General features: G+C 40.2%; 2 protein-coding genes across 3 annotated transcripts in view; one reads left to right on the top strand and one right to left on the bottom strand.

Moving 5' to 3' along the window:
* The window catches only part of LOC135094151 (ADP-ribosylation factor-like protein 8B-A), an 18434-nt gene extending 2957 nt beyond the window's left edge, over window positions 1–15477 (bottom strand). Inside the window, exons 1-4 of one of the 2 annotated variants that reach the window (XM_063993972.1) lie at window positions 15223–15477; window positions 11406–11560; window positions 10194–10355; window positions 1–9529 (exon numbers count right to left, since the gene is read on the bottom strand). The exon at window positions 1–9529 is cut by the window's left edge and continues 511 nt beyond it. In XM_063993972.1, the coding sequence (XP_063850042.1) occupies window positions 9409–9529; window positions 10194–10355; window positions 11406–11560; window positions 15223–15345 (561 nt within the window). In that variant the 5' untranslated portion in view covers window positions 15346–15477 and the 3' untranslated portion in view covers window positions 1–9408. The remainder of the gene's footprint in view (window positions 9530–10193; window positions 10356–11405; window positions 11561–15222) is intronic. The other variant, XM_063993973.1, reaches the window with a different exon arrangement.
* Window positions 15478–18344: 2867 nt separating this feature from the next.
* Window positions 18345–23926, top strand: LOC135094152 (cytochrome c oxidase subunit 6A, mitochondrial-like). The gene is made up of 3 exons (XM_063993974.1): window positions 18345–18503; window positions 20107–20246; window positions 23142–23926. Exons 1-3 carry the CDS (start codon window positions 18413–18415, stop codon window positions 23223–23225), a joined length of 315 nt encoding a protein of 104 aa, XP_063850044.1. The 5' UTR covers window positions 18345–18412; the 3' UTR covers window positions 23226–23926.
* Window positions 23927–25000: the final 1074 nt, after the last annotated feature.

Genomic DNA, 25000 nt, shown 5'->3' with positions numbered 1-25000 from the left:
ATCCCAGAAACATCCTTTAACACACTCCCCAATTTTCACCTCAAATACAACACCGGTTGAATTGTTGAACGGGTAAGGCTTGACAACAACTTTTAACTCATTCCACTTGGTGCCATCGTTTTCATAACAGTCCTCGCTGATGGGAAAACTTACGTTGTACACTTCATTTCTTTTCCTTGTCTCCAGGATAACTCCTGTAAATCCCTGCTTGGGAATCACGTACACTATTGCAGAGTTATTACGTGTGATGTTTTGAATGGTTCTCATTTCCCCTTCGCCCACGTTTATGTGTGAGCTCAAGCACTTATCGACGCCGTGAGCTGAGGGGAGAGCCATCGCCACCAGCAGAAGCAGCACAGATAGTACTACCCCCATGTTTAGAGTGACTGCCGTAGAGCGCTACATCCTCTGCCCTTACCCTCGAGTGCTACACACACGCACACACATACACGCGCACACACGCACACAATACGTCACATCCTTCCGTCACCTCTTGATCTTTTGAAATGTTAAGGTTCTTAGTATGAGACGTGTTTTACTAATCTTTAGTAGTAGTAGTAGTAGTAGTAGTAGTAGTAGTAGTAGTAGTAGTAGCAGTAATGATAATAATAATAATAGAAATAAAAATAATAAAGATAATAATAATAATAATAATAATAATAATAATAAAAATATTAATAATAATAATAATAATAATAATAATAATAATAATAATAATAATAATAATAATAACAACAAGCTTCAGACTCAAACTTCTTTGCAAACGAAAAATAACTCGCGCATACACACACACACACACACCACCGCCACCACCACGCCCCGGATGGAACCACAGGTTGGACACTGAGGGGTGCAGTGAACAGCTCGCAGGGAAAATCCACCGTGGTGCTGTAGTCTTCCTAAGAGATGGTGAGGCCGCTCAGGACTTGGAAGTAGCAGATATTGTCTTTCACATGAGGGAGGCGGTGCGGGAGACTCACTGCATTGAAGACAGGTATCACGAGGAGCGTGGTTGCCGAGATCTGTGAAAGAATTGTGAAGAACAAGTACCTGCATAGAGCATTTGAAAGACACCAAGACTTTCAATGAATCACTATTCGGTTTTAGAAGGATCATGTGCAAGGGACTTTTTTTTCTTTTTTTTTTTTTTTTGCTGTTTTTAATTCCTACGCAAGAGTGGCTGAGGCAACCTGCTGTGTCGCAATTCAAGAAATGTTTGAGTGGAGCGAAGCTACGCTGTGCACGCAATGAGGAGCTACATGCATGGCTCTCAAAGGATCGTTTTGTTTTTTTGTTTTTTCAGTGAGGCTGTCCACACAGGATCGCCGGCACCGCGATGTCGTTCCTTGAGCAAGTTCATAGTTTGCTACGTGTCTTGTATACTTGTAAACCGACATAGTGTGAGGTGCTGACCCACCCTCCTGCACACACACGCGCGCGCTTTTTTTTTTTTTTTTTTTTCCTTCGTTTTTCTTTTCTTTTTTTCTCCTTCATGTAAGGGGTGACTGGCCTACGGCTACAAAAAATTTAGAAAACGTAAAAAGATTCAATGAGCTGCCATACTCTAAAGGAAAGGGACAAAAAAAGGACTATCCAGAATTGGAGAAGTGTTTTGAAACCTTCCTCTTGAAAGAATTTAGTCATAGTTAGGTGGAAATACAGAAGCAGGCAAGCAGTTCCAGAGTTTATCACTGAAATGGGTGAAAGATTGTGAATACTGGTTAATTCTTGCATCATAGAGGTGGAGAAAACAGGGATCAGATGAAATAGAGAGCCTTGTGCAGCAAGGCCACGGAAAGGGGGAGGCATGCATCCAGCAAGATCTGAAGAGCAGTTGGCGTGAAAGAAGCGGCAGAAGATTGCACGAGATGCAACATTGCGGCAACAAGGAAGGCTGAAGACAGTCAGTTAAGACTTTACTCAATGCTTGGTGAAGGCAAGGGGTGAACTGGTCCATCTGAGCAGCCCTGCGAGTCTCTCAAGGACCACCATGACCCACCTTGGGGCCACAGAGGCCACCTTGTACTGCGACCACAGTGAGGTGCAGCAGAGTAGGCAAAGCTTCTCAGCAAGTCCAGCTTCACCTCTGCACTACATACGGAAAATGACCTCAGCAAAATATTTCCTGTGATTGTAAGCTTAATGGTCTGCCCGTTGACGGCACCATCATCAGGCACGTCCCGGTGATAACAAGCCTCAATACGTGAACCAAGCCATACACGAGTGTGATTCCACTGACTGGAGGTCCTACCCCGAGCGTGCCGCTGCCACTGCCTTGCATTCTGATCAAGGATGCTGTAATTTTGCTAAAGTGGTGTTATAGACAGTGCCATGCTCTGCTGCACGCACCTGATACACTGTGATAAGGTCTTGCACACCACCACCTGCGGATGCCGGCAGGGCCACACCAGAGGAACTTAGTGAGTGGTACCCCATGCCTGCCTGTGTCACGAAGGCTGGCAATCGGATCTGTGTGTACATATTACACAGGTGGAGACAGAATCCCTGTGCTGAGTAACACTGCCTACCTCAAACGTCAGCAAAAATAAATAATGAAATAAATAAATAAACAAAATAAAAGAAAATAAATTAAGAAATAAATTACCCCACTTTACAATAGAACAGGGTCGCGCTCCAGCAGCTACACGAGGAGGCTGTCAGTGTACTCAGCTGTCCTTTTCATAATGAGACGGGGAGCCTTCAGTAGCTCATTGTCAAATGCTTTAAGTAAAGGCATCACGAAGCAAAGAACCCCAGCAAATACAATTCTGAATTACAGTACTGCTCAATCTCCACACACACACACACACACACACACACACCTCCAAGCTGTGTTCATTTTGGTTGAATTGACAAAGTTATGTAAGGTTCAAGGCCGTGAAAGCACCACCACCTCCAGTTCTTAATAAACACAGTGCGTGCTATATAAATGATTTATTTGCCACATTACAAAGTCATGAAGTAAATACTAATGTCCACGTCTCAAGCATCGAGTTTTAAGCTCACCTAATTCTCAAGGTTTCTTTTCCACACACAAGAACGCGCTGGTAGAGGGCAGGGAGAACACGCCCCAAGCTCCTGCCCCACATACCCCTTGCCTCCAGCCAACGCCCCCTCCACCCCCCCCCTGTATCCTAAAACGCTTGTTCTCACGAGGACTTCTCTCAAAAGTCTCACAGATGACTAGTTGGGTTCTCATGGGTGATTTTCCCCAATGACAATTCTTGACAAACTATTGCAGAGCTATAATCATGAAATCACTCTTGAAACCCTTATCACATCCACGAAAATCTGCCAGGTTATCACTACAATCATGAAAACACCAATAACATCCACTACACTCGGTCAAATTGTCACTGGAATCATAGAAGTCCCGAACACCTTCCCGTACAACCGATCAAGCTACTGCTCGTCATGGGAACACCCTTGACAACAACCCGGAGCTTGTCGAAAGTAGTCGAGGTAAGACGTGTGAAATGCTCCAGAATACAGACCATCATGCAACTCTGCCTCTCACACACCACATCACTTTCACATCAACTAAATCCTGCGTCATAAAACAAATTAATTAATTAATTAATTAAAAATAAATAAAAGATAATAATATAACAAAATAATAATTAAAAGTACACATTTGCAACAATATCTAGTAGTATAGTTAGGTTAGGTTATCTAATCTAACCAAACCTACCCAAATTTATCTATTTTTTTGGGAGATGGACTAGTATAGGCTAGGTTATACTAATTACTCTAACCAAACCTAACCTAATGGAGCCATTCTGGGATGGGCTAGCACAGATTAGGTTAGGCTGTCACCTAGCCTACCCTACCCCAACAAACAACCCATTTCACAGCACCATAGGATGATTAAAAAATATAAGTTATTAAGTAAATTATAATATTCTTTATGTGCAAAAAGGGTTGGTAAAGGACTTCATTAATTACAGAAACAGAAGGAGAAAAAAAAAAATCAATTGCTAACGGGTGAGAAAGGTGCAAAAAGGAGGCAGGTGTTGTAGTGCCGTGCTGAAGAAACCAGTCATGTTGAAGCACTGGCAGGAGGAGGAACCACTGGGGTGACTCAGGCCTGTCTTCTTAAATGCTTCGTTCTCCCATCAGTACTGCTTCTAGAGGTCACGGAGATCATGAGTCTGGTTCTCAAGCGTATTTTTTTCTACTGATTTAGATTTGCTATTAAACTATCACTAAAATCATTAAAAACACTGAAACTCCAATAACTTTTACTAGAACCTGTCAAACTGTCACTAATATCATGAAAACTCCAGTAACCCACTAGAGTCTTTCAAACTACCACTAGCATCATGAAAACCCCAGTAACTTCCACTACAGCCTGTCAAACTGTCACTAATATTAGGAAAACCCCAGTAACTTCCACTAGTCTGTCAAACTCTCACTAATTTCATGATAACCCCAATAACTTCCACTAGAACCTTTGAAACTACCAATAACATCATGAAAACCCCAGGAACTTCCACTAGAGTCTGTCAAACTATCACTAATATTAGGAAAACCCAAATAACTTCCACTAAGGGAGATGTGATAACCAAAACATTTAAGAACACAAGCATGAGTGAAAGCAAGAATTTTTGAGTAATGTACAAGAATTAACATGACTGAATGGTTTCCTGCACGTGTGACAACTGAAAATATCTTACAAATGTTGCTAGGGTTTTTTTTTTCTCTTAATTACATAGCTGAGGAAAATTCTATTGAAATCTCTTAACACTTCTTGGAGGTCTGGAAAATTAAACATGGAAAGAACGAAGGAAGAGGAAGTAGAATACGAAAATGAGAAAGGAGCGAAAATGAAAAAGAAGAGGAAGAGGAGGAGTTGATGGACAGGTAGACTGATGTGTGTTGGGCTCAAGAGGTGTGCCGATAAAAAGGAATTAACTTGAACAGCTTTTATATTAACTTGTTCGGAACTTCACCTCGCACAACTACGCACGTCCACCCACAGCTGGTAGACCTCGCTTGTTACACCATAACACAACTACCTCACTGGCTTATCTGTTAGTGTTATATAATAGTACTATAGTAATAATTATCATCACAGATTAAATTATATAAAAAAAAAAAAAAAAAAAACATATGGACAATTACAAAATATAAATTCTTAATGTAAAAAATTTCTACAAAAACAGCTGCAAATAAACTCACTGGCACCTTTACACCAAAATACACAGGTGCACCCATGGCCAATTACCCTGTGGAGTCTGTGAGGTCATATCAAGTTAGGTTAGGCCAGGTCGTCATATTTGATTAAGTTAGGCTAAGTTAGGTAAGGCTACATTAGGTTAGGATACATCAACTTGAATTAGAGGAGGTAATGTATCCTAACCTAACCTAACCCACTCAATACATATACTTAACATTTTTGCCTTCACCTCACTCTCCCTGATCTGCTGAAAAATAAAAGTAACTGACAGACACATGACACTGCAATAAAAAATAAAATAAAACAATAACAAATAAATAAAATAATAATAGCATCAAACTAAACTCAATAGAACAATGCAGCAGGTTAAGCTGGCATGGAGCAGCAGTCCTACCACACATCACACATCACACCACACACCATTACAGAACTAGTGGCAGGCAATGCTAATGTGTGGTGTGCCACTCCCTCACCACACACCCACTATGCCAGTGCTGTCTCTGGGTATCAAGAGTTAGAATGACTGTTTGTGTGTGTGTGTGTGTGTGTGTGTGTGTGTGTGTGTGTGTGTGTGTGTGTGTGTGTGTGTGTGTGTGCAAATGTTCATACGATTGTATTTACTTGTGGTTTGTAAGAAGTGGAAAGTTGGTGGGGTTCTGTGTGTGTGTGTGTGTGTGTGTCTACCTTCTTTTCCCTCTCCTACTTCCACTCCTACAGCACTGAGTCAAGGTTGCAGTTTGCCGTCTTGATGGTGAGTGAATGAAGGGGGTGACCAGCAAGCAGTGGTGCACAGGCGTTGCATTGGGCTGAGGTGGTGGTGGTGGTGACAGCACAATCTGCTCCACCCATGAGGGAAGGAAACAAGTCATATATATTACACGTGAGTTTATCGTGCAACTTCTTTAGACATTCATCCTTGCTTAAAATCAGCCAATGAAAACATGACGATGTCCCAAATGTACATTCACTCTCCTAAGACATAACACTACCTCAGATCATTTCACTTCAACAAAACTCTATGTCCTACTACCTACCTAATAAAAAAAGTCATAATATGTATTAATAGCGTCATGAGAAGATCAGTCATCCTAGTAGCCTTTGGGATTGGTTTGGTTTGGTTTGGTTCAGTTAGGTTTGGTTTTGTTTTGTTTGTTTCATTTAGATTCATTTCAGGTTAGGTGATGAAGGACTGGATGAGGTACCTAAACTAACCTCACCAAACACAACCTCTCCTATCCAACCAAAACAATAGCTAGGACAAGTGACTTCCACATAATCTGTAATATATATGTCTATGTGTATCAATATCAACACCACAAAGGGACTGCTCAGTCAATGAAACAGTGAAACACAGTGAGGGTCTGTCCCAACGAGGAATTTGCTGTATCTCCCACAATCTTCTAAGTCATGTGGCTGATGGCAAGGATATGTGTGGCATGACCTGTCTCCCTCAGAGCCAGCGCGTGCACAGCCGGGGGGAGGGAGTGGCTGGGCATGGTGTCTTTGCCTTGGCAGACCAGGACTTGGGACTGATATTCTCAAACACTTCATTCTCTAATCTGGACTATTTTTGCAGGCAACAGGGATGATAAGTCAGGTTCTCATGCTTTCCTTTCTTTCCCACTGGTGATAAGGAGGTCTTGTTAAAACTATTTAAAAGATCATGAAAACTTGAAAATGCCAATAACTTCCACTTGAGCTACAGTTAAGCATTAGAACCATGAAAACAATGTTGAAAACTCCAGTAACTTCTAGTTGACCTTGTTAAACTATTTAAAATCATAAAAACACCAACAATTTCCACTAGTCTGTTTAACCATCACTAGCCAGCATTATGAAAACACCCTTGAAAATCCCAACAACTTCCACTGACTGGAATGAGTTGAAAGTATTGGGGATAAGTGGACAAAGCGTTTGAGAATGCAGACCTTAATGCAAGAACTTAACAGCAAAAGTGGCTAGTGAACAAGTCTTGTGTTGCCGATCATGTTGGCCTAGCCGGGGTGATGTCAGGAGTCCACACCACTCCATTCACTTGAGACATGTTAGGAGAAGCCATTGCTGGATTGCTACCACCACATTTGTGCCTCCCACACCTCACCAGTCAAGTGTTTGTGTTGTTACATCGTGTCATGCAGTGTTGTGTTGCGAGCTGAAACATACCAACTTCTTCTGAAAACACTGACTCCCTAACACTCATCTCAGAATTGCAATACAAAAAAGCAACTGTGCAAGACACCTATTACCTAGACAAAAGTGTATGTGTGTGTATTTCCACTATGGCGTACTTCTTCTAAAGCATACAGGGCTGATAACCTCCACACACACAAGGAGATCCAGCCAGCCAGCCACACACACACACACACACACACACACACACACACACACACACACACACACACACACACACACACACACACACACACACACACACACACACACACATCCACATGCACAGTAGTAGATAACAGCAACCATAAATTGATCTTTACAAGCTGAGGAATGATTAGCCACTTAATATATATATAATATATATATAATATAATATAAATATATATATATATATATATATATATATATATATATATATATATATATATATATATATATATATATAATAATAAAAAAAAATAAATAAAAAGGACATCAACGCACAAGGAGAGAACAGCATGTCCTCCCCTGCCACGATAAGACAACCACGAACCAATAACCTCTGACACTCCAGCAAGCACCCCACAGATCAAAACTAAAGTGCGTCCCTGCAATAAAATTCAGTGACATATTCAACTGTCCGTTTTCTTTATCCACTGCATGACTGAATGACTTAGGGGAGGGGAGAGAGAGAAAAAAAAAAAAAAAAAAAAAAGGGGGGGAGTAACCTCTGTAATTGGTAATCCCTATGACCTACCCACCTCTAGTAGTAGATCCCTCAGACACTCTCTCTCTCTCTCTCTCTCTCTCTCTCTCTCTGCAGTAACAAGATTGTATATTTAAGTCCTCTTTATAATCCCTACCTTTATATTACCATAAGCAAAAACCTAAATAATTCTAACATACTCTTTTTTTATATTTTTTTCAAGGGTTGCAAAAGGGTGTTATCTATATATCATTATTTTTTAGGGATTTTTTATGGACATTTACCAAAGGAGATGCAGTTCTGGAAGAAAACGGGAAGGGCTTAGGTATGAGTGTGTGACTACGGGAACTACCTCTCTCTCTCTCTCTCTCTCTCCTTTTTTTTTATTTTCTTTATGGCTTCACATAAACATCAGGACAATAAGCGTATGGGGAAAAAATGGCTCATTCTGTATATACTTTTCCTCAGTCTGAAAACACCTATTGATATATTACACAGATCCCATCACTGCACCTCCAGAGAGCAGACACCCAGCCTCACTGACACTAATCAATCTCCAACCAACATCTCCACCACCACCACTTGTTGCCTTGTCAGTCTGGTTGCCCCCTCGTGTGGTGGAGGTGTGGGGGTGTGGTGGCCACTAGCGAGCTCCACCACACCAGGGGGCAGGGTTAGTATTACCAAATTAGTTATAAAACCCCCGTCCCTTATGAGTTAACAAGGCTGAACAAGATCACCTCTTCTTGGCCAAGTCTAGTATTGTTCTCTCTCTCTCTTTTTCTTTTAGTTTACCTTCCGTTCCTGTTTTCCTCTATTACGTTTTCTGTTGGATTTACTTCTTTTTCTGTTTTCGTTTTGTGTTTTCTGTTTTCTTCCCTTCTCTTCCTGTTTTCTTCTCTTGTGTTTTGTTTAATTTTCTTCCCTTCTCTTGTTTTGCTCTTACATTTTCTCTTTAATTTCCCTTCCATTCCTGTTTTTCCTCTCTTGCATTTTCTTTCATAATGTCCTTCAGTTCCTTTTTAGTTACCTTTCATTTCGTATACTGTTTCACTTAAAATCCTTTTTTTTTCTTTCCTTCTACACCTTCCATATAAATCCCTTCCATTCTTTTCCAACATTCCTTCATTAACATTTCCTCTCATAAACTCCTTACCAAGCTTTTTAGTCCCATTCCCTACTCATACATTTCCACCCTGAATAGACCCACCCATACATTCCTTCCCTTTCCAATTCCTCCTCCTGCACCTTTTCAAATACAAAACCCAGAACATTCCTCCCCATTTTAGCTTCCTCTCCCATCCGTTCCCTCCGTGGTGGATCTGTCATCTTGCCATCCAGTCTCCCAGCCTCCCGTGCTGCTTCCAAGGGCTTAGCGGCCGCCAGACTTAGAGTGAGAGATGAGCCACTGAAGAGTGATGTCAATGTTGTCCTTTTCCTTACAAGATATGGAGTAACAGCAGATTTCCCGGTCCTGGATGGCCGACAAGTTCCTGGGGGTGGGTGTGTGGTGAGTTACAAGGATAGGAGTCTGAAATGATCTGTCTTTATATAGTATAAGCTCGTCATGTCTTCCCTGTATGGCAACTCCTGTAACTTCCACTGGAGTTTATTAAACTGTCACTAGAGTCATGAAAACAACCTTGAAAACACCAGTAACTTCTAAAGCCTGTTAAACTGTCACTAATCATGATCGCACCTTTGAAAACACCAGTAACTTCCATTAGAGCCTGTTAAACTGTCACTAGTCATGAAAACACTCTTGAAAACACCAGTAACTTCCATTAAGATCTGTTAAACTGTCACTAATCATGAAAACACCCTTGAAAACACCAGTAACCTCCACATCTATAAAACTATCACTAAAACCATAAAAGCACCCTTGAAGACTCTAGTAACTTCCACTAAAGCCTTTATCAACAACCAGAATCTTGAAAACAGCCCAAAATCCACAGTAACTCGCACAAAGACTTATTATATCATCACTGGAATCATAAAAAACACACTTGAGAAACTGCAATAACTACAACCAACACTTAAACTACCAACGCAACAATGAAAACACTCTTGAAAACCATAGTAACTTTCCTCAGACTTAAAAACATCTAGCTTATACCCACAATGTTTGGGGTGCACTCACACCACACATCAACTTACATCCTCTCAATCAGTCCCTTTTCGTCAAGTGCATTTGGAAGGTCACGTTTGTTTCCCAGCACCAGGACAGGGATGCCAGCCAGTTGAGGTTTGTCCAGAAGGTTATGCAGTTCATTCCGCGATGCTTCTATCTTTTCCGGGTCTGCAGCGTCTACCATGTATCTGTGGGTGGTGGGGATAGTAGTAGTAGTAGTAGTAGTAGCTGTGGTGGTGGTGGTGGTGGCGGCGGCAGCGGAGGCAGTGGTTTAGTAATAGTTCTAGTATTGCTTTTTATGTATTTTGTAAGTGTAAAGAAAATCAGCCTGAGGGACAACAGGAATGAAAGCATTATCAGTAGCAGCAACAACAATAGCAACAAATGACAATAACAATAACAATAAGCTTGTTCGTAATGTCACTCCCTCAAAGAAACTACCAGACAGGAATCAGATGCATGGGAGGTAAGGTTTGATGATGCTCAATTAAATCACCTGCTCTCATCTACCTCATCCTAACTTAACACAGAACACCACCGAGATGTGATGAAAAACACCTGACAACACACCACCAACACCTGAGAATGTGAGTCCTGCCGGCTTTAAAATTAAGTTAGGTTAGGTTCATATTCATTCAGCCCGTCAACTTCCATCCTTTTGCTACACTGGTGACAGACAAGCCCTTAGTCCAGAACACTCCAGCAACACAGGAAAACAGTCCTACACACACACACACACACACACACACACACACACACACACACTGTGTAGGGTAGTGTAGTGGTCAGCATGCTCAGCTCACAACTGAGAAGGGCTGGGTTTGAGCCCTGAGCATAGCGAGGCTGTCCCGGTGTGGTGTGTGAGTGGTCTCAATCTGTCACTGTGAGCTCTGAGCTCTTTCCGTAGGGTAACAGCTGGCTGGGTGACCAGCAGACGACCGTAGGTGAATGACACACACAGAATAATAGATTAAGCTAAGTTAGGTTAGATTACCTGGTCTAAACTAACTAAACTTAATACTGAAATGTACACACACTAAGAAAACAAAAAATTTCAAAGCACTTTACCCAAACAGAAATGACTAAATAAATAACACAAAAAAACAACTCCACTAACAGACCACAAACAAACACACCAAACCATTCCCCCCAACAAATGACAAACACTTCAAACAAACATATCAAAACGCACCACACCTGAGCAGACCAAACAGGAGGACAAACAGACAGATACTTACACAATTGCGTTGACCCCTCGACAGTATCGTTCCCACATGGACCTGAAGCGTGGCTGGCCACCGATGTCCCACACTTTGATGGTCACATTGCCCTTGGTGATCTTGCGCATGTTGAAGCCCACCGTGGGGATCATGTCCTCACTGAACTGTCCTGACTGGAAACACAGCAGCCTTTAGTAAGTCTACTACATGGAAACACAGCGTCCTTACTTAACTGTCCTGACAAGAAACACAGCATTCTTACTTAACTGTCCCAACTGGAAACACAGCATCTTTATGAGCCCCAAAATCCAGGTGGTTTTCTGGGGCATATTAAATCTGCCCACTTCAGCTTGAAAATGTACAAAATTTTACTAGACACAACACACAGCTCACTGATTTTAAGACAGCACCTGTGAAACTTTATAAAATCATCCTTACTTAAGTGTTCTAGATGGAAATATGAGCACAGTAACCTCACTTCACTGTGCTAGATGCATGTCCTTACTTAACTGTACTAAATGGAAATACAAGTACAGCACCATTAAATAGCAGTACCAAATTGAAATAGAGTACCCCTAATTAACTCCACTGCACTGCTTGACATTGTATTAGCCTGCTGGGGCGAGGCTGATGAATCCTGTGTCAAATTTTGCATCACAGTTAAGAGGGACATAAACCAAGCCAAATCAGAAAGAACACGTTTTGGGACCCTTGTGATGCCATTATTGGCCATGAGGTAGTCAGCAGTTCAGTGTGGGTCTGTTTAAGCAGTGCCACTCAGACAGTGATGGGCTGACTTGTGCAAGGAGGTGTGAGCAAGGGGACAACTCCAAGGTGGTACTGCACACTCATACTAAATGGATATTTTAGTATTAGCATGGATTAATTGCTGGTTTGCACATGTATACCTTAAACATCAGAGCCATTAGCATAAGAGTGAGTTCACACCTCATTGAGTTGCCACAAAGATCTCTTGTCACCTGAAATATCAAGGCATTTAGCAACAGAATAAGTTACTATCTCACTGGGCTGCAACAAAAGGTCTCTTCACACCTGAGGTACTGATGCCTTTAGCATAAAAAGAGAACACGTTAACACATCACTGGGCTGCCACAAACAAGGTCTCAACATGTTAAGGTTAAGGCTGTGGCTAACCACAAGTTTAATTTTCTGACACAACAACTGCAGACAAATAAGCCAGTGAGGAATAAATGAAAAATAAAATGAAATTACATCATTAACATAACTCAGGATGCAGCAGACCATACCTCTACATTTCTTACAAAATAAAAAGCATGAATAACAAAGCTAGTGAGAAATAAAAGAAAATTCTAAAAAAATCTCACTAACAAGAGCTGAAGGAGTTAGCAATACAACATTAAGTTAGGCTAGGTTTGTCTTTAAAGAAAAAAACAATAATTTCTATATAAAAAGTATCCAACAACCAAACCAGTGACTCAGACAAGTAACACCACTGCAACACCAGTAAGACACAACACCAATGCAACACCAGCAACACACAACACCACTGCATCACCAGCAAGTCAAGCAACACCATCAGCAAAGATAAAGACAAACGTGCGAGATTTAGATAAAGGACACGGCTTGCCAAAACGCTCACCATTCCGTAAAAAAATATAAAGAAACACAGCGAATAACAAAACCCATGAGAAGTGAAAGATGACCACTCAATATGCAATCCGACACAGCAATAACATCAACAAAGGTAGGCTGGAAGTGTGTACAGTCACTTCCAGGCCTCTCTTTATTTACAGTGGTGTGAACTGTAGCACAATGAACAACACAAAGCGTTCTGCCTGATCCCTTGTTGCGTTGGTAGGGTTGGTATGCCTGGAAGTGATGCTGACATGCTGATCTATTCCCCAGGTAACCATTCCTATAGTGTGCAGGGCTGCCAACTGCTGTCACTGTGCTCACCAAATGTGTCAGTATCATTCACTGTTTTGGAATGTTGACCTCTTGTTTTTTAAAGGTAGTTTTGGGAGTTGCTGCATACTTGAGTAACACAGACACAAATCAACCAGAAATATGACACCTTGCAATAATATCAACAAAGGAAAGTAGGTAAAAAAATAAAAATAATAAAAAATAAATAAATAAATATATAAAAACAGGGAAATATGAGAGATTTGGGTTAGTGTACACTGAAATTAATTAAACACACATTATTTACTGAAGAGAGAGAGAGAGAGAGAGAGAGAGAGAGAGAGAGAGAGAGAGAGAGAGAGAGAGAGAGAGAGAGAGAGAGAGAGAGAGAGAGAGAGAAATACAAACCAGTCATACAGATTCCAATATCACAACACAGCATGAACAGGGGCAGAATCTAAGTAAGCAAAGGTCAAGTTGGGTCAGAGTAACCTTTTCCCATCACCATCTACAACTTTTCCGAGACATTTTCCGCACCAGTGTCATAAAAACGCATTTCTGCAACTTGGGGGAGATTTAATCAACTTTTTTTTTCTTTGTCATATCCATCCAAATAAATTAGTGATTTCAAGGTTAACAACAGGTATCCATGGCAGAAAAAGGGTTAAGAGGATGGGTTAATTCACTAATATCTAATAAAAACAATAATAAGCAATTTGTAACATACCTAAAGTAGTGACAAATGTAAAGTGTGTGTGTGTGTGTGTGTGTGTGTGTGTGTGTGTGTGTAAAGTCTCAATAACATTAACATAAGGCAGAATAAGAGTACAGGTCAGGTCAGGTTGGGTGAACTAATTGGTGATAAGGCTGGTTTGTAACTTCAGAAATAACAACAATAATTTAGCAAAGGCTGAATCTGAATAAGTACAGGTCAGGTCAGGTCAGGTCAAGTTAGGTTAGAATGAGCTAATTGATGATAAAGCCAGTTTGTAACATAAGAAATAACATCAATAATTTAGCAAAGTCTGAATTGGAATAAGTACAGGTCAGGTCAAGTCAGGTCAATTTAGACTGGTTTAAGATTGGTTAGGATAATTAACTAAATGAGGATAATGAAACCAGTTTGTAACATAAGCCAATGAATAACAACAATAATAACATTTACCAAAGACTGAATCTGAATAAATACAGGTCAGGTCAGGTTAGGTCGTTAGACTGGGTCAAGTTAGGTTAGGATAATGAAGCCAGTTAGTAATAAAAGCCAATGAATAACAATAACATTTAACAAAGGCCAAATATGAATAAGAAAATGTTAGGTCAGGTTAGGTTAGATTAAGTTGGGATAGTGACCCAATCTCTAATAATAAAGCAATTTTGTGACATAAACCAATGAATAACAACAATAACATTTAATAAGGGCAGAATCTAAGTAAGAACAGGTCATGTCAGGTCAGGTCAGGTCAGGTTAGGGTAATGAAGCAACCTTCAATGACACAGCCAGTCTGTAATATAAGCCAATGAATAACAACAATAACAACAACATTTAGCAAACGCCGAATGTGAATAAGAAGAGGTCAGGTTAAGTTAGGTTTAAGTTAATGAAGTAACCTCTAGTAACAGACAGCTCGTGACATGCCCAATAAGTAACAAAAGTAACATTTCACCACAGTAACATTAACAAAGACAAGAGGTGAGTAAGTACTGGTCAAGGCAGATTGGGATACGCGATTAGCTTAGGTTAATTGAGTATTCTAGACAACCAGTTTGTGACATAAGTTGCGTACGAGAAACAGGATCTCATCGCTGTAACACAACAAAGGTAGGATGCGAATAGAAGGCACACTAGGCGAGGCTATGTGAAGTTTGGTAAGGATAACTTAGTAATCCATGATAAGACAACCAGTTAGTGACATATATTATAAAATGAGTACGAGGAATAAAATCTTACCGCAATAACATTAACAAAGGTGGTTTTGCCGGAGTACTGGAGGCCTACAAGAGTCAGTTCCATCTCCTCCTTCCAGAAGAGACTCTTGAACCAGTCTAATATTCGGTTAATTAGCGCCAGCATCTCCGCGACCTCTTAACAACCCGCTACGGAATAATTACTACAGCTCCTGGACTGCTTCTCTCCCTTCTTCGGTCACCCAAACACCTATAAACTCCCCAACACTCCCTGACACCCCCCTGATCCTCCTCCCCTGCACCCCGCAATCCGATAAAAAGGAACAAATGAGCATCAACATTGGTCTTCAGAAAGGTTCAAGTCATCGGGTCATCTGATTTTTATATATTCCGATCCCTCACGTTACCGCTATTTGAAATTTTGATATCATTTGTATCACCCACTAGAAAGGTGTAATAAATAGATATAAATGTGTTTCCCGGTAATTTTTAGTTTTTTTTTCTTTTCGACCCGATAAAAAGGGATAAATGAGGATCGGTCCTTATTATCAGAAAGGTTCAAGTCATCGGGTCATCTGATTTTTTTGTGGGTTCCGATCCCTTATTTGTCACTCACTAATTACATGTAATAAATAGAAATAAATAGGTTCAATAGGTCTCCCGGTGATTTCCTAATTATCCCCCTCAATCCAACAAAAAATGACAAATGAGGATCGATGTTTCTCATTAGAGTTTAGGATCACTGGGTCATCTGATTTTTGTGGATTTCGATACCCCATGTTAGTTATATAAAGAAAAAAAAATTTACTTGTATGAATATAAATGAATAAGTTTTCCGGTAATTTTCTGACTATTTTTTCATAGCGTTTCATTATAAATGTTTTCAAAGGAACTTGACTACAATATGAGTCTTTATTTATTTTTATTTCTATTTATTTATTTTATTTTATTTATTTTTGTTAATATATCATGGTAGAACTGTTTGATGTTGATAGCGGTGATAATGTGATAATCCAACAGCTTTACACAAACTAAGGAAAGTCGTCTTGTACGCAGTTAATATTATTTTCATTTTTTCCTTCTCATTCTACATTTCTTTTATCTATTTGGCTCTCACTTTTTTTTCTTATTTTTTTCTTATTTCATTTCATATTGTAAACTCATCAAGTTATCTTTTCCTAATCTTTTTAACTAAATATTTTTTCTCTTCGTTTCCTTTCTTCTACATACTGCAAACTCATCGTTTCCTACTCTTCTTGTCTCTACTCTCTCCTTTACTTTCTAACAGAGTAAACATGATGACTGATGGCAAACGTAACTAATTAAAGTCATTAAAAAACTTCTAAACCTTTACAATCACCCCTATCATGAAAAAAAAAAAGTTGTATTTGGCAGTCGCAGGTGGCAAATTAGCTCTTTTCAGTGTAATGAGGTGACCGTTGTGAGTTTTGAGGAGTGGAGAGCCTCGCCTGTGTGTGAGGTAGGTAGGGAGGGTCGATATGTGAATCATACACGTGTGGGATGTGAGTCACTGGTTTGATGAGCACATGACCTCCATCTGGCTAGCTGTCTGTCCCTTTGTTTGGTTGTTAGCACGTGTTGTTGTTGTAGTTGTTATTGTTACTAGTACTGTACTGCCGCTGTTTCAGCCGCCGTCGCCGCCGCTGCTGCTGTGCTGCTGCTGCTGCTGCTACTACTACTATTATTACTACTACTACTACTACTACTACTACTACTACTACTACTACTACTACTACTACTATGTCTACTATTACTGCGTCTACAATAACAACAACAATAACTACTACTACTACTACTACTACTATTTCTACAACCACTATTACTACTACTACTGCTACTGCTACTACTACTACTACTACTACTACTACTACTACTACTACTACTACTGCTACTACTACTACTAATAATAATAATAATAATAATAATCGATTAGCCTCTGTTTGTTTATATATTATAGGATCTTTATATTACAACAACAACAACAACAACAACAACTACTACTACTACTACTACTACTACTACTACTACTACTACTACTACTACTACTAAGTCTCTCTCTCTCTCTCTCTCTCTCTCTCTCTCTCTCTCTCTCTCTCTCTCTCTCTCTCTCTCTCTCTCTCTCTCTCTCTCTCTCTCTCTCATTATCTTCACACGAACTGATAATCAAGTTAGCAACACACACACACACACACACACACACACACACACACACACACACACACAGTAATGAAACAAGACTGAGGGAGAAATACACTTCACAATTAAGGCAAGAGGTGATCAGACGCAGAAATAATACGGTTTTCCTGAGAGAGAGAGAGAGAGAGAGAGAGAGAGAGAGAGAGAGAGTGTGTGTGTGTGCGTGTGTGCGTAATGTATGGTATCAAAATATTTAAGACACCATCCAAATAATACCTAAATAAAAAAAAAAAATCTTGTAAGATAAAAGAAAAAAAATAAGAAACAAATTAACGGAAATAGATACGCCGTGAAATTTTCTTATACACGATCAAAATGATAATACCTCCATTTGTTGTAGACAATCAATAGTATATATCTTATACTTCATGCCAACACCTCGCTTGAATGAGGAGAAAAATGCAATGAAAATGTATGATGTTAAATGGACTTTGATAAAATAGCCATTGAATACATTTTGTTATTTGTGTTGGTGTTGTAAAATATAATGAATAATATTTTTCAAGTTAACAACACCTCGCTTGACCGAGATGGAAAATGCAAAATAAACAAATAAATAAATAACACAGGTAGAATAGCCAAAGAATATACGTTGCTGTTGTTGACGAAGTAAAATATAAGCAATATTTTTTTTTTCAAGTAAAGAACACCTCGCTTGACCAGGATAAAAAAAAAAGAAAAAAAGCAGCCAGCAATTTTTACCTTGAAAGCGGCAAATTAATGCACGTATGCTGATAGTTTATTTATTTATTTATTTTTTTACCTTTCACATGCATTCCTGACCCAAGAAATTGATAAATAACAGCTGAGGAAGTGGAGAGAGGGAGAGCGAGAAAAAAAGAAAAACACTAATATTTAATCTTGAAAGCTGAAAGCGGTAAATTATCATATAGACCTTAAATACATTCCTATAGTTTTATCGAACATTCCTGAGTCACGAATCAATAACAAACCCATAGAGGAGGAGGAGACGAGGAGAGACTCTCGCATGACCTTCCCCAGCTGATCAAGTCAAGATGGCTGCCTCTCTCACCTCCCTTGCCCGGCGCACCATTTCCACCTCCCTGCGGAACTATGCCGCCTCTGGAGCCGCCCACGGCCACGAAGGTAACGCTCAGACTCTCATGTTCAAGGGGGCGTGAGAGAAACAAGGGATAAATAAGGAAATAAGGGGAAAATGACTGATTCCAAACTCTCCGGCCTTTCTGGTTCAGCAATATTTACTTTTTTGTGTTTTGTTCCTTTGCTTTGTTTATTTTGGGGGTTTGGTTGTGTGTGTAGGGTGTTTTGGTGCGTGGGGGTGTGGTGTGGTGTGGTGACGTTAGGTCAGCAAGGGTGGAGGTTAAGTTAGGGCAGGGTGAGATGTGATTGCGTCATATGTTTTGGGTAGGCGCGGGGGAAGGTTAGGTAGCTTAGGAAGGAACTAGGTTACGTTAGGAGGAGGCTAGGTTAGGTTTGGGAGGTTAGGTTAGGTTAGGTTAGGGTAGGTTAAGGTGGGGGGGGGTGCTAGGTTAGGCTTGCAAGGAGGTATTTCAGGTTGTGGGAGGAAATAGGTTAGGAGGAAGTAGATTGTTAGGTTAGGGAGGAAATGGGTTAGGAAGTGGCTAGGTTAGGTAAGGGAACATCTTGTTGAGGGAAAATATAAGCTTGAAGGGAAATTAAGCTTGTTGGATTGAATTTTATATATATATATATATATATATATATATATATATATATATATATATATATATATATATATATATATATATATATATATATATATATATATATATATATATATATATATATATATATTTCTATTTATTTATTTATTTTTATTTTTTTCCTATGCAGGAGGGACACAAGGCAAGGGCAAAAAAAAAAAAAAAAAAATGCCGGTCCCTAAACAGGGTCCATAGTAGTAGTAAGAAATTGAAGGATGAGTGACTTGAAACCTCCCTCTTCAAGGGGTTTATCACAGGAAGGAGGAAATACAGAGGCAGGCAGGGAGTTCCAGAGTTTTTTTTTTTTTTTTATGTAGGAGGGACACTGGCCAAGGGCAACAAAAATCCAGTAAAAAAATATGCCCACTGAAATGCCAGTTCTATAAAAGGGTCAAAGCAGTGGTCAAAAATTGATGAATAAGTGTCTTGAAACCTCCCTCTTGAAGGAATTCAAGTCATAGGAAGGTGGAAATACAGAAGCAGACAGGGAGTTCCAGAGTTTACCAGAGAAAGGGATTAATGATTGAGAATACTGGTTAACTCTTGCATTAGAGAGGTGGACAGAATAGTGGTGAGAGAAAGAAGAAAGTCTTGTGCAGCAAGGCTGCGGGAGGAGGGGAGGCATGCAGTTAGCAAGATCAGAAGAGCAGTTAGCATGAAAATAGCGGTTGAAGACAGCTAGAGATGCAACATTGTGGCGATGAGAGAGAGGCTGAAGACAGTCAGTTAGAGGAGAGGAGTTGATGAGACAAAAAGCTTTTGATTCCACCCTGTCTAGAAGAGCAGTATGAGTGGAACCCCCCCTAGACGTGTGAAGCATGCTCCATACATGGACGGATAAGGCCCTTGTACAGAGTTGGCAGCTTGGGGGGGGAGGATGGGGGCAGAAATTGGTGGAGACGTCTCAGAACACTCAACTTCATAGAAGCTGTTTTAGCTAGAGGTGAGATGTGAAGTTTCCAGTTTGAAATAAGTATGGTGACTAATGATTCATCTGGCCACAGGTGGAACCAAGCAGTGGAAGATGGTGTCCCTGCTGGTAGCCATGCCCGCCATCGCCCTCTGCATGTTCAACGCTTTCTCCGGCGACCATGACCACCCTCCAGAGTTTGTCCCCTACGAGCACCTCCGTCTGCGCACCAAGGTGGGATGTGCCGCCCCTCTTACTGCCTGTGATTGCTTCTACTGTCACCAACAATGTCACTATCACTTATTATTTCCCCTGTCACCGGCTGTGTTTGCCTCGGCTGTCACCAACAATGTCACTGACTTATTTATTTCCACCTGGGGCTGACTTGGCTGAGAGTGTGAATGGTGTTTTATGTAATAGGGGCACTGGCCAAGGGTGACAAAATATATATAAAAAAATGGCTCACTGAGGTGCCACTCCATAAGAAAGAACACAAGTAGGATTATAAGTACATAAGAAGGAAGTAGAAGTAGAAAGAATATAAGAACATAAGGAGACTTCAAAAGGCTGGCTGGCCCACACTAGGGAGCTCCTGTACCAATCATGAATGCCCTCCCCCTTTGCCAACCTTCCTGTTACCACCTGTCTTCCCCGTCCATGTAATCATCCACTTGCCAACCTTCCTGTTACCACCTGTCTTCCCCATCCATGTAATCATCCACTTGCCAACCTTCCTGTTACCACCTGTCTTCCCCATCCATGTAATCGTCTAACCTTCTCTTGAAACTACCGAGCGTGTTGGCGCTAACCACATGACTGCTGAGGCTATTCCACTCACCCACCACTCTGAAGCAGTTCCTACCAAGCTCTTCCCTTAACCTAAACTTATCCTGGTGTTGGATTGCCACTCTGGATAGGCTTCAAAAAAGGCAGAAAAAGAAGGAAGGCTCACTGAAGATGCCAGTCCCCAAAAAAACAGAGCCAGAAGGATTACCCAAAATTATGAAAAATGTCTGGACACTTGCCCCTTGAGAGCTCAGGTCATAGGTGAGGGAGAGTACTGATTGTCTACATTGTGGAAATTTTTATTCATTTATTCAAAAAGGCACAAGTGTAAGTAGATGAGCTGTGAATACTGGTGAGAGAGGAGAAAGGTCACGGCTCTTAGGAACACCGCTGTGAAAGGAAAGGAAGCTTGAGACTGGTAGAGACTGTATGAAAGAAGCTTGGAAATTAAAGATCTATACTAAACTCCACCACATGCCCTACCATGCCTGGGGACACCAAGCCATCGACACATCAACATCTTGGCCTGCAGGTTGCGAGGTCCCCCCAGCACACCTTCACATCGCTGCGTGTTGCCACATTGGGCTTCACTGTTTTATTACAATCTGATGCAGTGGTCTTGATAGCCAGTCCTGCATTGTTTTATTAAATGAATGCAGTTTTATTTTAATGTTCATATTTTTCCCCTTCTCATTCTATATATTTTTACTGTTTTGGCCATACAGTCATTCTCAGGTTTCCAGCCATGCAGTGTACTGATGTATGCCGCCTCAGTGGACCTTTTTTTTTATTATAATTTTGTCGCCCTTTGCTGGTGCCCCTCCTCCCAAAAAGAAAAAAAAGTTAAAAGGACAGTAGAATCCTAACACTTCATTTACTTGCCCTCTGCATTGTAGTAAACATGTCAATATAACAGTACTTTGCATATCTAGAAGGCAAGATTATATAGAATCAGAGATGAAACAAGTGATCAATTTGAGAGTGGGAGTAAAGTAATTAAATAATAGGTTTGTTAGGAATAAAGTCAATTTCTTGCATGGTCCACAACAAGATGGAAGTACACACACCAGTCATGAGGGAGAGCATCAGGTCGTGGCAGTGTTGATAAGTTCCCAAGCCTGCAGTGGCGTGGTGTGGTCCCATCTCTGAGTTTACATTTACCCCATTTTCTTTGTCACTATTTATCCCATTTTCTTTGTCTCTACATTTATCCCATTTTCTTTCAGTCTACATTTATCCCATTCTCTTTGTCACTGCACACTCTTAGCCATTGTTGCCTTTTGTTCATTCTACAGAGGGAACCGTTTAACTCTTTCACTGCAATACTAAATCAACAGCAACTGAAATAATGCATGAATTCTTTATAAGCATGTACAGCAAAGCAGGGGATTAAAAAGAATAGATTTTACAATTTCTACCTGGTTTAAAGATTGGAGGTGGCTGTTGAACAAGTAGAGTGATTGGTGATTAAGTATAGATGTACCAAGTTGCAGTCAAAAGATTAAGTTCAACAGGCAGATCCCATTTTTTTTATATTTCTTTTTATAGTTATTTTGTTTACCTTGTGTGTGTGTGTGTGTGTGTGTGTGTGTGTGTGTGTGTGTGTGTGTGTGTGTTTTTACAAGTACCACAAGCAGTATGAATTGTTGAGCACTCTCATATGAAATACTGACGTGAAGCTTGTGTGCTCTCTTATTGCTTAGCCTGTTAACCCCTTCACTGCCACAGCCTCTCCTCAGTTTGATAACAGTCTGGCATAAGCTTTGATAATTTTGAAAGAGAACACCCACAGTAAAAGGTATCACTGAATATCTAATAAAGCTTTCCGGTACTTGTTGCTTAATTTCTGATGAGTAAAGTTTCCTAGGATGGTTGAAAATAAATAAACATTCCATTAGCAGTCAGAGGGTGAAGAGAGAGCAACAATGAGAGATGCACCACCACCACCACCACCCTGCATGAACACCTCCCAGGTCATCACAGCAACACATTATCACAGCCTATATATATATTCTTCATTAAATCCTGTTACTTCCCCAGTTCACCATTTAACACCACATTATGTAGGGTTGAGCAAGTAGTAGTAGTAGTAGTAGTAATCATCTATCTATCTACCAGTCTAGCAATCTCAAACAAGGCAGCCCAGACAAGGCACCACACACACACACACACACACACACACACACACACACACACACACACACACACACACACACACACACACACACACACACACACACACACACCAATTCCATCACTCAGGCTTATACCTGGTTAAAATTTTTCTCATTAGTCCCATTAATCCCTCCATACCCGACCACTCATGCTCCCACTCCCCCACAGAGGTTCCCATGGGGCGATGGCAACAAGTCCCTCTTCCACAACCCCCACGTCAATGCTCTTCCCGACGGCTACGAAGAGCATTAAGGAACCCACGTCTTGTACCATCGTAGGAGCAACACAGCAGGAACACAGCGAAGTCCAACGACAGGTGGCAGGATCAGTGGAGTGCTTCGTCAGCTAAATCAGCGATCAACTCAATCTATTAGTAGTGTTTTGAGTTGAGGAAAGTGGGTTTTTGAGTTCCATCATAGAGGCAACACAGCGAGATCGAACGACAACAAAGATAACAAGATCAGTACAGTTTTTCGTTGACTAAATTGCTTGTCAACTCAATCTTCTAGTAGTGTTTTGAGTTGAAGTTAAAGAATATGGGTCTGAGTACCTTAGAAGCAACACAGCGAAATCTAACAATTGACAGAAGCAGTGGAGTGTTTCATCCACCAAATTGCCTGTCAACTCAATCCATTAATCTTGAGTTGAGGTTGAATATGGATCTTTGAGCAGTCATAGGAGAAACACAAAATCAAAACAAAGATGAGGGGACCAGTGCAGTGTTTAGTCAGCAGAATCACCCATCAACTCAATCCGCTGGTAGTGTTTGAGCTGACCTCCCGCTGTGGCTGTGTTGTGTACTGCTTGCAACACACATGAAGAGAAAAAGAAATGAAGGGTTTGTATATATTGAATGTGTACGTGTGTGTGTTACATTTTGGATTATTTCTATTATTATTATTGATTTTTTTTTAAAGAGAGAGGTGGATAAATAAAGACTGTAAAAGTGTAAATATTTTGTGATTTATCTGACCTCTGAGAGAGAGAGAGAGAGAGAGAGAGAGAGAGAGAGAGAGAGAGAGAGAGAGACTGGCTACAAATGCACTTAAATAATGTATACTACTAAATTTCTTCAATAATAAGATAAAGTAAATGTAATAATAATAACCGCAAAGTATACATGAAAAATAAATTACACACACACACACACGCTGCTCATAAACTTTTTTTTCTTTTTTTTTTTTTTTTTTGTTTCTTGCCAAAAATGCCTTATGTAAAATCTACTTTGGTATTTTCCTTGTATATTTTTTTTCTTTTTTTTTTCTCATGTTCATTCCTCTCTCTCTCTCTCTCTCTCTCTCTCTCTCTCTCTCTCTCTCTCTCTCTCTCTCACACATTCATTCCAGTCATAATATATCTTGTCTTCTCTTTCCTTTATTATCATCCTCTCCATTATTCCTTCATTCTCTCCTTCATTCCTTCATTTTCTTCTTCAATTCTTCTATCATCTTCATTCCTTTATTCTCTCTTTTCTATCATGCTCTTTTTTTATTTCTTCTTCATTCCTTCAATCCTTCTATCATCCTTCCCTTCACCCCTCCATTATCACATCTTCCTTCCCCTCCCTCACATTCAAGAAACAGGTGAGAAAAACGTAGGTAATAATTATCACAGGTGAGGCTCATTGAAGTTAATTAGCAAGGTGAGAACAGGTGTGTGTGTGTATGTGTGTGTGTGTGTGTGTTTTACGGTGAAAGATAATTTTTTTTTTTGCCTTTTATTCCCGTTTTCTGTTTTTTTAGGGATGGCTAAAGAAAATGTAAGGAAAAAAATGTACGTCATTATTATTATTATTATTATTATTATTATTATTATTATTTCTTTTCTAATAATGGCCACCTTTTTTGGAGATTTTTATGAAGGTCCATTAGTCTCTCTCTCTCTCTCTCTCTCTCTCTCTCTCTCTCTCTCTCTCTCTCTCTCTCTCTCTCTCTCTCACGTCCAATGCGGTTTTTCTTTATTATATATATTTTTTTTCCTTAATGCAACCAATACTCCCATCAACCTTTAATGGCTCTCTCTCTCTC

This window comes from Scylla paramamosain, chromosome 44 (genome assembly GCF_035594125.1).
Source record: "Scylla paramamosain isolate STU-SP2022 chromosome 44, ASM3559412v1, whole genome shotgun sequence".
NCBI classification, from domain to species: domain Eukaryota; kingdom Metazoa; phylum Arthropoda; class Malacostraca; order Decapoda; family Portunidae; genus Scylla; species Scylla paramamosain.
The sequence above is the reverse complement of the archived record's forward strand: the minus strand, read 5'-3'. Positions and strand labels throughout refer to the sequence as shown.

Excerpts from the sequence above, each read along its gene's own strand:
- LOC135094152 (XM_063993974.1), top strand. The coding sequence starts at position 18,413 with ATGGCTGCCTCTCTCACCTCCCTTGCCCGGCGCACCATTTCCACCTCC. Across the intron at positions 18,504-20,106 it reads AGCCGCCCACGGCCACGAAG|GTGGAACCAAGCAGTGGAAG; the intron begins GTAACGCTCAGA and ends ATCTGGCCACAG. Across the intron at positions 20,247-23,141 it reads ACCTCCGTCTGCGCACCAAG|AGGTTCCCATGGGGCGATGG; the intron begins GTGGGATGTGCC and ends ACTCCCCCACAG.